Source organism: Cydia strobilella, chromosome 11 (genome assembly GCF_947568885.1).
Source record: "Cydia strobilella chromosome 11, ilCydStro3.1, whole genome shotgun sequence".
Classification (NCBI taxonomy): Eukaryota; Metazoa; Arthropoda; class Insecta; order Lepidoptera; family Tortricidae; genus Cydia; species Cydia strobilella.
The window spans coordinates 2,091,305-2,104,110 of NC_086051.1; the positions used below are offsets into that span (position 1 = coordinate 2,091,305).

At 36.3% G+C, this 12,806-nt stretch overlaps 1 protein-coding gene across 4 annotated transcripts in view; it reads right to left on the minus strand.

Moving 5' to 3' along the window:
• The window catches only part of LOC134745397 (mitochondrial cardiolipin hydrolase-like), a 283,608-nt gene extending 271,027 nt beyond the window's left edge, over positions 1–12,581 (minus strand). For all 4 annotated transcript variants that reach the window (XM_063679439.1, XM_063679437.1, XM_063679438.1 and 1 more), the window contains exons 1-4: positions 11,990–12,581; positions 11,369–11,691; positions 11,202–11,288; positions 7,222–7,495 (exon numbers count right to left, since the gene is read on the minus strand). In XM_063679439.1, coding sequence (XP_063535509.1) covers positions 11,268–11,288; positions 11,369–11,691; positions 11,990–12,443 — 798 coding nt within the window. In that variant the 5' untranslated portion in view covers positions 12,444–12,581 and the 3' untranslated portion in view covers positions 7,222–7,495; positions 11,202–11,267. The remainder of the gene's footprint in view (positions 1–7,221; positions 7,496–11,201; positions 11,289–11,368; positions 11,692–11,989) is intronic.
• Positions 12,582–12,806: the final 225 nt, after the last annotated feature.

Genomic DNA, 12,806 nt, shown 5'->3' on the forward strand with positions numbered 1-12,806 from the left:
GGGACTCTAACCAACCGCAGTAACTCTTGGATTATAAGGGTTTAAATCTAAACTTAACAGAAAAGCGAAACCACTTCGCACAAGCCGTGGGATTCTACGCTTTTGTACAAAATAATGACTGTACTATTCTGGCCGCTATCAAGCAATGTAAATTAACTATTTTATTAGTCCATTCTAGATGCCGACAGCGGATAAGTAAACACTGTTTGAAATTACTCATCCCACAGAACTAAATACAGGTATAAGAAAACACACTTTAGTTTCAAATTGTTTAACGATTGATTAGGCAACTTTCGATGATCAATTCAAAGAAAAAACACACGTTTTAAATAATAATTAGAATGCAGGTGCCGCGAGTAATTATTACTGAGTTCCCACAGCGCATAGACCTCTTAAGGCACGTCAGGAATGCCGTGGTGTACGCACGCCCGGACCCAATCTACATATTCTACATACGTTTACATAAAGTACCACGAACCACACGTGAACGAATTTGACAGATGCTATCTAACCGCGAAGTTTAGTCCACATTTTGCATGCAAGCCTCAGGCCGACTTGGATGTAATGTCAGTCTCAAGGGCAATAACACGGTTGAAACGAATAGTAGTAGTGCTTTTTAAATCATAAAGCACATTTAAACGCGGGAGCGACGAACGCGTCAAGGTGCGCTCGCGCCGCCGAGCCGGTATAAAACCTATTAAAATCAAAATAAAACGTGGCACGCGACGGCGTCCGGCGCGCCACGGCCGACCGTTTGCTTTGCATCGCCTGCACCAGTTTTTTTCAAAGCCCCCTTTCTGAGACGTTTTTGTGCAAATCTTGCATCCATTGTAAACGAAACGAAGCCGAACAAAGCTAGATTCATAATTCGAGCACACCTGGCGGGAAGGCGTCTGCCGTTCCGCGTTCGAACGGTCTCAACCGCCGAGTCGGGACAGCGATAAATCAGTCCTGGCCCCCGATAAATAAGGGCCTAATTGCTTAATACGAAACTAGGGTCGGCCGCGGCAAAATTCGCGAGGAACAATACACGTCTTGCGCATAACGACATAAAGGAAAGACATTGAGTAACGAGACGCCAAATATTGGGGATGTTCTATTTTTTTCATGTTAGAGCAAACGCAGGTGATGTTACTGTTATAGAAAACGTAAAATTCAATTATTCGACTATTGACAATAAGAATTTGGAGCGTTTCTAATCCCTGTCGCTATGCGAGAGGAAGCTGGGATGGTTGGCACGTCGTTGGTCGGATCGTAAAGTCTGCTCATGTCATAATGTAACGTTATGTTACTTATGTTTGGCTTCCGCGCCGACTATTGTGCATTTATTCAAAAGCGAGGCGGTGCCACTTAACCGACGAATTTTATGACTTGCAAAGATCATTATAGACACTTTGAGACGCTTCAGATGACTATTATAATGTCGTAAAAAATGCAATTTGGTAGCTTAGATTTAGCATTAAAGCTTTTATAACGTCTGTATATACAAATATAAAAAAATATTGCAGGTATGTATGTAAATATAAATAACAACTTACAAGGATGGAGGGTGCATGTGAAGATTTTTATCCGAAGATTTATTTGATTTACATCAAAGTCGGAAGGTATTTTAATTTTGGAACAAACTAATTTAACGTTGTAAATCACCTTAATACAGTGAAGACTTCCACAAGACCGTAGTTGACCATAACAACGTCTTACCGACCACCTCAGTTAATCGATAAACTTGATACCGATGATATTGGTCGGTTGGTAAGTTTAGTCGTGCAATATCTGATATTGTACAAATATTATAACCTCTAGCGTTCCACAGTGCTAGTACTAGTACAAATTAATTACCACCAATTAAATTTAAATCATTTTATTAAGATTTTAACACGAAACAAATTCAATTGTAATAGAAAATAGAATTCAAAACCATTGATTCAAATTTGACTGCCAATTTTTCTTGAATGATGGGGCGCTAGAGGTTTACTCAAATTAAGGTCAGTTTTCACTTCCAATAGCACAAGTTCGCGTCAAGTAACAGACCCAGGTTTCGATCAAAACAAAGGCATCAAACAGACAATGCATAATCAAGAATTCCCATTTCAATATCGATTGCGCTCTTCTTTATGCGACTTCCTTCGAGTTATGTCCATTTCTGTCCACATCCGGTGCTGTTAACCCTTAACAGCTTTGTTTGTAAATAAAAGATTTCATTATGTTAAACGGTACGTGAGTCAGCCGCCATTTTACTAAGTCTGGAGTCACTTTGGGAGCTATTGCTCGAGAATGATAAACACGTAATGTAAAGTTTGAGATACACTTTTCGAAAAATCGTTATTTTACGAATGCAGGTATTTTGTTGTACCTATATTGCGTTTTCGGAAATATCTGTTAAGGTGGATCCACAGTGCAGTTAACTTTTGTGTAGCAACACTGTAGAACACGGTAACATTAGGTAACTTGCTCCACAGATGGTCCAGAAAAGTTAACTGAGGTGTTGATACTGTTGATACACCTTTTCAGCTGTCGCAAATTTTGAGTTTCCTTTTTAACACTTATTAATTCAAATACGTTTTATAATAATCGATAATTAAGAGAAAGCTTGAGTGAATGTTGTGTCATTTATTTTGATGTAAGTATTGGGATTATTATGCTACACAAATTTGAATACCTAAAGGTTGTTTTTCTTGTTGTATGTCTTATTGGATACTGTGTTGAATCCAGTTGACTAGGGAACCATGTTGTTCAGAAGAAAGTATTCTGGTTAGAAATAACTCAACTTCCTATTGCATTCTATTCTGCAAGGTTCTTCTTTCACTCAAAATACCCATCCCATCTATTTGAATGAATGAATTTTGAGGTCAAATCACACCAGATACGTAATCCCTACCTACTAATATTATAAATGCGAAAATAACTGTCTGACAGTTTGTTACCTACCTAGTTTGGTATGGAGATAGTTTGAGGCCCGGGGAAGAACATAGGATAGTTTTAGCACGTAGACGAAGTCGCGGCCAGAGGCTAGCACTAGTATATTGATAATGCTAACTGCTCGCTACGCAACCCAAGCACTTGCTCGTGCCGGTTGTTATGTTCGTAATTATACGTTTGCTGTCACATTTGTATCCCGTTAAATCCACTCTCACTATGTCCTGTTGTTAATTAGGTACCTGATAAAATCACTTCTAATTTAAAAGTATGTTAAAGAGTTACTTATTTATCCTGTTACTTCAACGTACAAATTGTACACTTGGCTTTACCTCGTGACCCTTTCCCTTTCAGGTCAAAATCCTTGACAAAAATTTTAAAGAAAGGCGCGTAATTTAAATGTAAAAAGGCAGTTTATATTCATCTGTGCCCGAGGATTTGTAGGCTCGATACCATATTTAAATGGTCATAGAATACTTAAAATTACTTGTAAGGATGTGCTGTTGTTTGCTCACCTTTTCTTTTGGTTGTTTTGTGTCTGACATGCATTTTAATGTCATATTTACCTTTTTTGTTGATTGAAATTTCGGTCAGTGATAAAATTACTGTTTGAGTTACAGATTTGCGATTTATAATTTAACTAAGTCCCTATAAATGCTGGGTCCTAAAGGGCCTGTGGCACTAATCTGTCTGTCGACTTCATCTGAGTTCGCAATTTGCTTATATATCCCATCATATTGAATGTCGATAAGTTCGTTAATTGTGTGTTGTAAAACCCGCCCTAAGTTTGGATTACAATATATGACTTATCGGATATCAGGTCAATGAGGTACGTACTGTAGACACCATAACGGCGATATAATAAAATAAACAGAAAACATCCTCTCAGACTCAGGAACAAATATCACACAAATTACACAAATAAATCCCTTGCGCGAATTCTAACTCATCACATTTAAACTAGCTCCCTATATTTAAAACAGAGGTATGCTGAAACGTCGGAAACTACCAGAACTATAGTTATAATATTACTTTGTAAGTAAGTAGGTGATGGAAATTAAATATTTATAGAACGGCTAGGACTTGAACCCGTGACCCCTGATACGTTCTATCAACATGACTATACAGACCTTAATTATATGACATCTGACATAATTTAAACATTTTCAAGATTAATCGCGCTATGTGTAGCTTTACAAAACTTGTATTTATTTAAGTTTTGATTCGGGTATCAAACTTAAAACCATAATATATTATTAAAAACTGTAATAGAAAAAAATAAAGAAAAAACACAAATCAAAATATTTAATAAAATAATTTGATTTGTTCTCAAACTTGTTCATAGATGGCAGCACCAGTCTCTCTCGTTACAACGTAAATCCGTAAGGAGTTCGTTTAGGAGGTGCAAGCGCGCACTGCTTGCCCTTAGAGCTGGTCAAAGACGCCTAGTCTTACTAAGATGGCATATAGTCGAGAAATTCGGACGGGCACCGCCGTGGCGGGGTGGCCTAGGGGTTCATGGCGTTAGCCGCGATAGCTAAAGACGCCGGTTCGAATCCGGCCTTCACCACTGGAGGGCTTCGTCACTTTTTCTTTAATATATGACATCTATTACAGTTTTTAATTTATATATAATAGTGTGACTACTTTAAAAAAAAATAAAGAAAAAACACAAATCAAAATATTTAATAAAATAATTTGATTTGTTCTCAAACTTGTTCATAATATTGATTTGCCGATCCGCGATGCAATAACATGTTAGTCAATTAGTACGCTTTATACTTGCGTATTTTTATCATGTAATTAATATACGAAAAGCAATACAGTTTGCGGGTAACAAAGCCCATATTACGAGTATCTTATAGCCTAGCACGGAAGTGTCTTTAATTATTTTCACACGGGCATTGCAACAAATATGATGTATAGGAAATAATTGCATAAATTTTCATTTCATAAAATTATACACGACACATACATGTACCACACATGTGTGTACTGTGTACATATGTTTGGCACTTTGTTCGTGTCGTTAAATGTCGTTAATATCATGACTACAGTAAAGTGCTTAAATACTGCTACTACAGCGACTCCATAAGTCCTTTTCGAATCGAACGAACTCATCTTCTAATTTGTCAAGCATACCGGGCATTATAATTCAGGGATTATTCGAGTTCAAGGTGATGCTAGTGAGGAATGTCCAAAACTCGTTGCTATGCGAGCTAATGGTAATAAACGTACCTACTTAGTGTTAGCAAAGACATATTAAGGGTACACGGAAAGAACATGTCTAGTCACTTTTTTCGGAAAATAAGATTTTCATTTAATAATGTAGAGCTCTTAATGAACTATTAGTTATATCTTTTGCTACCACTGTATAATATATGTAACACAACTTTTTTTAAGTTAAAAAAGACTGCCACGGAATTACCATACATTTTGACATGGTTCCAAATTTTAAAACCGGGATTGACTAGACATGTTCTTTCCGTGTACACTTCATATGTAACTCCGTATAAGATGAATAAAGTCTAAAGGGGCCCACTGACTATCAGTCCGCCGGACGATATCGGCCTGTCCGTTAGAACAAAAATTTGACAGTTCCGAACAACTGACAGGCCGATATCGTCCGGCGGACTGATAGTGAGTGGGCCCCTTAAGGAAAAAACGTGCCACGGAAATCAAGAAAAAGTTATTGTCGCCACACCTTTGGCCTACACTCGGCTAGATGGCATTGACGACAGAGTTTGATATTTAACAATTTTAACACATATCAGTGAAAGACCATGGGTCAGTTAAATAATAAAAATAATGAATATAAATAAAACATTTATCCATATACATATATGTATATAATTTATTTTTATTTTTATACATTTTCATTTTTAGTTTTAATCGTGTCTATAGATGGCAGTAAAACAGTGACTACAAAATTTACTATGGCAATAACCCTCTATACTATCTATTCTCTTTGGTATTAGTGAACTTACCTGTTATTTGGCATGGTTCGTTTTACGCAAACATAATTAAGTACTACTTGATTAATATTTTAACAGGATAGGTAATTTTAGATTTGGAAAGTCTGTAATTATTTGGGATAAAAAACGTTTTAATTAAGTTGGTACATATAGGTAGAATCAAGAAACTATTTACCTACGCTATAAGTAGTTCCCTGTGCCTATAGACTTGAGAAAATCATTTTACTGCTAGCTTCTTATTGACGACCGGTCTGGCCTAGTGGGTGACCCTGCCTGTGTAGCCGATAGTCCTGGGTTCCAAAACTTCCAATCCCGGTAAGGACATTGATTTCCCAGGTAACAATGTGACGTCAGCGACGTCATAATGACGTATAAATGCTGTTAGGGTTGTGTGATGAACACAAATATTTATTCCTGAGTCATGGGTGTTTTCTATGTATATAAGTATGTGTTTATAGAAATAGACATAGTACAGTCGCCATCAGATATAACGGAGCGGCCGAGGTGTTTAAAAATATCTGAACACGCACTCTAACGCCTTGATAATAGAGGCTTGTTCAGATATTTGTGAGCGCCTTGGCCGCTCCGATATATCTGATGGCGACTGTACAAGCTTTGCTTAGTTTGGGGCTAGGTTGATCTGTAAGATGTCCCCTAATATGTGACGTCTTCAACCAAAAGGTACCACATTGTCGGTTGTCGATAAGGTTGATTTCAAATTGAAGCTATATGGAAATAGCGCCTTATTGACAACCGACAATAAGTACCCTTTTGATTGAGAATGGCACATATTTATTTATTTAAAGCTGTTTTTGGTTTTCTTTTTTTTATAGGTTTAGTAGGTTGGTAGTGGAGATTACCCAAGCTGCCTAGGACCGGAGTCAGTGGAAGAATATGATTCGAGCCCTACACCCCAGCAGAGGTTAAAACAGGATGAAAAGAAGAATATATGTTTGTAGTAGGGAATGCAAACCAGTAAAATTGCATAGAAAATACCGGTAAACCGGTAAATTGCCGGTATTTCTGATAGTAAATATTGCATTTTTATCTACCCCCTGGGTAAGCAGTGAATGTATGAAAACCACAGATACAAATAAATAAACGAATAAGATTGTTTTTAACATTAATTGGAACTATTCAAGGCAAATCAAATGCTAAAAATTATGTAGATAAATGTAAATAAATTAAACAATTAATTTTGTCAAGCATCATCTAAGAGGACCCGTAACGCCATCTAACTAGCATGGTAGTAACTACAAGTTGAGCGCTACTCGTTAGTAGGTGGCGCTACTAACGGCTTTCCGTGACAAGCGAGTAAATGTGGACTCACCAGCGGCACCTAGTGGAGAATAGCGGAACGAGCACCCCAACTTGCTGAGCAACGACGACAACGCCATCTACCGGAGAACACTGCATCCAAAGCGCACTATTAAAAAACACATTTTTCACGTAAATTCGAATAACTGTCCACATCCACAATACATTTTGTACATTGATTTGTGTGTTACATTCACGTCACATGTGTTGTGTCTGTACACGGTTGCACTGAATATTTGGCACACATTTTCACTGCACACGTGGTGTTGCATCATTGATGCATTTATCTGAAACAAAGAAAATCACTCATGAAATGGTTATCAGAACATATTTTACCGAAATGCTTTCGCTCCGGGTCGTTTCTGGCGAAGAGGCTGTCCATCGCGATTCAACGCGGAAACGCGGCAAGCGTGATGGGCACCTTTGCGTCGGGAGCTATGCGGGGGGGGTTGTTCGACTAGTTTTTATGGATTAGTTTAGATTTAGTTTTTTTTATTGTAATTTTATTGATCTTTTACTGAAATATATTATTTTCAGGTAACATATTTATTAAATCTATTTTTTTTTTTTTTTGCTACAATACATGTTAAAAATACACTGCATATGATCAATATTAATTCAGAAATGAAGAACATGTTATTATATTATATTATATTCATCATTCCTGCCCAAAAAAATATTGATTTCTTTTCAAGCAAACACCTATATAAAACAAAGAATTACCTATTAAAAGTAAAAAGTTGAATGTTAAAACCAATAATTAAATTTTTTAAATTACAATTCAAAATAAAATAAAACTACTTTCTGTTTGCATCTTGATGCAGAGACAGCCATACTGTCTATTGTACCATAGAGTAACTTATACTAGAGCGGTACTGTCATAGTAAATTTTGTAACCCCAGTAAATTAACTGCCATCTGTCGACACACTTTAAAACTAAAAATGAAGATTTATAAAAATACGATAGAATGTATTTAAATATACCTATAGATAAATGATTTTTTTTATTTGCATTAATTATTTTTATGATTTTGACCCATGTTCTTTCACTGATATGCGTTAAAATTGTTAAATAACAAAAGAAACCGTCAACGCCATCTATACGACTGTAGGCCAAAACTAGTAGCGCCCTCTGAACGAGAATCAAATTTTCTTGATTTTCGAGGCACGTTTTTTCCTTAGACTGTATCCATCTATTACGGAGTTATATCTATCTTTGATTGTACTGTACTATACTGTACAGTGTACAACATCATATTTGTTAAAAATGACATTTTGTTCTGGATACATATTTAATTTGGTTTAGCAATACACCAGAGATCAGTAGTAGTAGTAGTAAAACTCTTTATTGTACAAAAAGAAACATAAAACAAGAGAAAAACGCATCATTTGTACAAAGGCATCAGATGTCACTTGTTGACCACTTACTGTTAAACAGAAACTAAGCTCCCTTACCGAAGTTATTATTATAAAGATAAATTGACAGCACAATCAGTGGCGCATTTGCAGCCTTGGCCTCCCTAGGCCCCAGGCCAGACCTTTCTATACCTTCCAAGCCTGAAATCGCGAAAAAAAAAATGAACCAGCCAAAATGTACGAAACAGCCAAATTTTGTTTTGCGATTTCGTGGTTGGTTGCGTAGTAAAAGTTTCTCACTATAATACCAAAACTTTCCCTGGTAACGGGAATGCACTTATTTTTTAGCCACCCATAGACTGCCGCCCCTAATATCTAGCCGCCCTATGCCAGGGCCTACTCAAGCCTTAGGGCAACTCCGCCACTGAGGATAAATAGGGAGAAATAATGTCAAATTAATATATGCATTCACCTGCAAATTACATGTGCAGATGGTCAAACTTCTAGCAAAATTGAATCTGAGCACCTGAGCACAGTTGAATCGCTTAACTTCAAACTCAGGTAAATCCAACTGCAAGATTTTGCGATTTAGGTATTTTTTTTTTTTTTTATGAAATAGGAGGCAAACGAGCAGACGGATCACCTGATGGTGAGCGATTACCGCCGCCCATGGACACCCGCAACACCAGAGGGGTTGTAAGTGTAAGGTAATTAAGAAAAGGTAGGGTAGATATTTCCTAAGAGGGTTGAAGGGATTTGAAGTTAAGCGACACTGTTCAGAAGCACAAATATTTGAATATTCACTGTTTCATGCGTATGTGTACTGAATTACTGATGTGCTGTCGGAAATTTTCCAAAATTGTAAAATCTCCACATGAAATTATTTTGTATGGGAAATGAAACTTTCCATTTAAAAAAAAACGTTAATTTTGTTACTGTAAAAGAATAGTACTTTTGTATTAACTTATGTGAAGCAATTATGCAAAATTATAATGTTTGCCAAATTAGTAAATAAAAAGGTTTTTGAGTTTCACACAAGCATTAAGAAAGATTTCAAGGCAGTAGCGTAGTGTGAATCAATCTAGACGTGGGCGAAAACTACATCTGCAAGGCCCTTTTCAATGGGTTTTCCCAAGGTAATAAACAGGTTGGCTTTGCGAGGCCCCCCTAAGTGCGAGGCCGTGGGCGAAGGCCCCATTCGCCCACGCCTAGCTACGCCACTGTTTCAAAGCACCTTTGATATTCAATAATATGTTTCCTAAATGCAGCTGACATGTTAAAACAGAAACTAAAATATTGGAAAATAAGAGTTACTTATAAATTAGGTATTATTTTATTCTTTAAAATGTCACAAGATATCCCCTATCCAGTGTAATCACAGATGTAGCAGTTTAACAAATAATGATATGATAACTTTTTTAATCTTTTACATCATGATATTAGTAAGCAAATATTTTATAAAGTAAAAAAATATATAATTACATGAAAATATAACACAAGTTGAAAAAAATACTTCATGATGGCTGCTTCATTGGCAGGACATAGCCATTAGAAATATAATATGATGTCTCATATAGATGCAATAGTGTGATCAGATTACCAAACAATAACATTATTTAGTAGACTATAAACATGATTTATGTAATAGTATTACTAGAATACATAGCACAGATATAAGGTTAACTTACTTATATAACTTTATCAGTTGTTTAAGACAAATGTGTAAAATAATTAAGAAGATATACGAACATCATTATAAAAAAATGTAAAGGAATTAAGGTAACCATTAAAATCAGTGAGTAAGCTGATTTGACAAGACTGTATGTTTCGCCAGTGCATAAGATAAATATTTCTAGTGTTACTATGCAAGCACACTTTGCAATGACCTTTTTGCAGTGCCCTTCAAAATGCATTTTGCAATTGAATTGCATTTAAAATATTTTTTTATCAGCTAGTATAATAATATACGTACCACAAACACTTCATCCATCAAAGCTCTAATCCTAGGGAAAGAATCCATCGTAAGAACACGCGTAGTTAATAACCAAAATAAAAAGTAAAACTCAACCTAACACTTTATTTTACGAAGTTTTAACACCGAAAAACGTTTATTTTTGATTTAGGATCAACACAGACGTAACTACGGAAATTACAATCGTTTCAAAACTAATTTTCAGGCCTTCATCTATGTAAAAATCGCGAATATTTGCCTGAAAATTAATAGCACGTGCACTCAGAATGCACATGCACTAAGGTAACTGTAGTTCAAGTAAATATATTTGGCCCACTTTTTTACTATTTTGCCAACTAGAATAAGGTTTTTACTATCGAAATAGTATAAATGAACACGTGAATAATGTAACCAATTCGAATTACAGCGGCTGAAAAAACTGCACAAAGAAAACATATGATCGATCGAACAAAACTGAAGTGCAAATGCACATGGATGGTCTATGGTTACATACTGTCAGCCGGTGAGCCGTCAAAAGTCATTGCAGCCAACCATTAGCAACAAAAAAACCAATACTTGTCTATGGGCTGCAGAGCACTTTCAGTGCTCATGCTCAATTGCTCACGCCCATACGTTTTCCTGTGACCGATCGATCCTGTAATTATAATATTGATGATGATACTGACCGTGGATGATGAACAGTTGGTAACAATTATTTTAAATTAGCAGCTACATTTTATTCATATACGTTGTCACGAGGTCGTAAGGAGTGCCTGAAACAAGTAAAAGGGGATATTATAATGTACCCAAAAATAAATAAAATTTACTTATTTCATTATTATTGTTTACGTACCGGCTCATCTTCCACCCATAAACTTTCGAACTCTTTTTCGAATTTACCAACGATGTTCTGTTGGGATGTAACAATCACACTTTCATGGTTTGTAACCATGGCCTGGGTGGACCAATTCAGGGAACCTGACATTACGAAGCCTTTAACAGGTCTGTTTTTATGCTGCTTTTTCTCGTTCAAAGATTTGAACTGAGCATGCACGTTTAGCTTTTCCGCGTACATCTTTAAAATATTCTTCCTTTTAACGGCTTTGGGTCCGTCAATGATGCAGAACTTGTGATGCATTAGAATTGATTTTTTATTGGTCTGCACTTGAATGAAACCTGAAATAAATATTAATGAAGTTATAAACACTATGTAGGTCATCATAGGCTTTTCAGTCTATTGCAGACCATATAGACAGTGTCAGGTAGGGTGACAACGTTTCACATGGCTGTGTAAGCCAATACGGGAGCGGCAACCACGACCGCAAGACAGGCAGGTGTAGTGTGCCCGTGGCGAACAGTTGTCGCGCTGATGATGCTTGGCTCGCTTACTGGCGAGTGTCTTAAACCAAGCCTTATGTAGGTAGTTGAATAGTAAAACAATAGACCTGTATGAAGTGAAGATTGGAAGACTTACTGTATTCATTAAGCTTTTTTATTTGCGAAGGCGGTGTGTTCGCCATGTCACTGTCGACGATTATCCTAACCAGCACGTGCTTTTGTCCTAGTCGAATGATTTGCTCGGCTATTTGGCTGCTTGTTATTAGGTACATACAAACGTCCAATGTTTCACGTGCTGACTTTATGTATTTTATGAGCTTAAAACAATTGAGCTCTCTACTCTCACACATTGTTATTTCTTTGTTCGGTGTCACTCGGATAGTGTGGCGAACGACATCGTCCGAGAATAAAATCACATCATTTATTTCACGATTTTTAGTTACAGCGTCGGTGCATGTCTCGTCATAAATCTCTTCTTGAGAGCATTTTCCTGTGTCGAAAAAATACCTGTACACTTTTTTTGCTACTTGGGAAGCGACGAATGCAGTGGCCGTAGACGCCAAAATAATCTTAACACTTTTCCAGTCCATGATGCTTTCATTCACGTATCGATTTAACGCCAGAAATCACAAATTAAAATGTTTTTGGTTAAAAGTAATCAGTAGCCCACCATGTTGTTCACGCATTAAACTAAAACCTCAATATTACGTTCCACGTTATTTTACGAACTACCCTCTTTTATTTGGCTTTATTTGGCTGATATAAGATTTGGATTATTTTAGTTGAAAATTTCTGAAAAAAAGGTTCTTTATTTATTAAACAAATATTAAAATATAATAAACTTAAAAAAATACTATTAGCTTTAATTAAATTCATATCATATTTTAGTCTTATGGAGTCTACACGTCTACACAGACCTGAAATTTATGCTTACCTAGTTCTGTGGGAGTCTA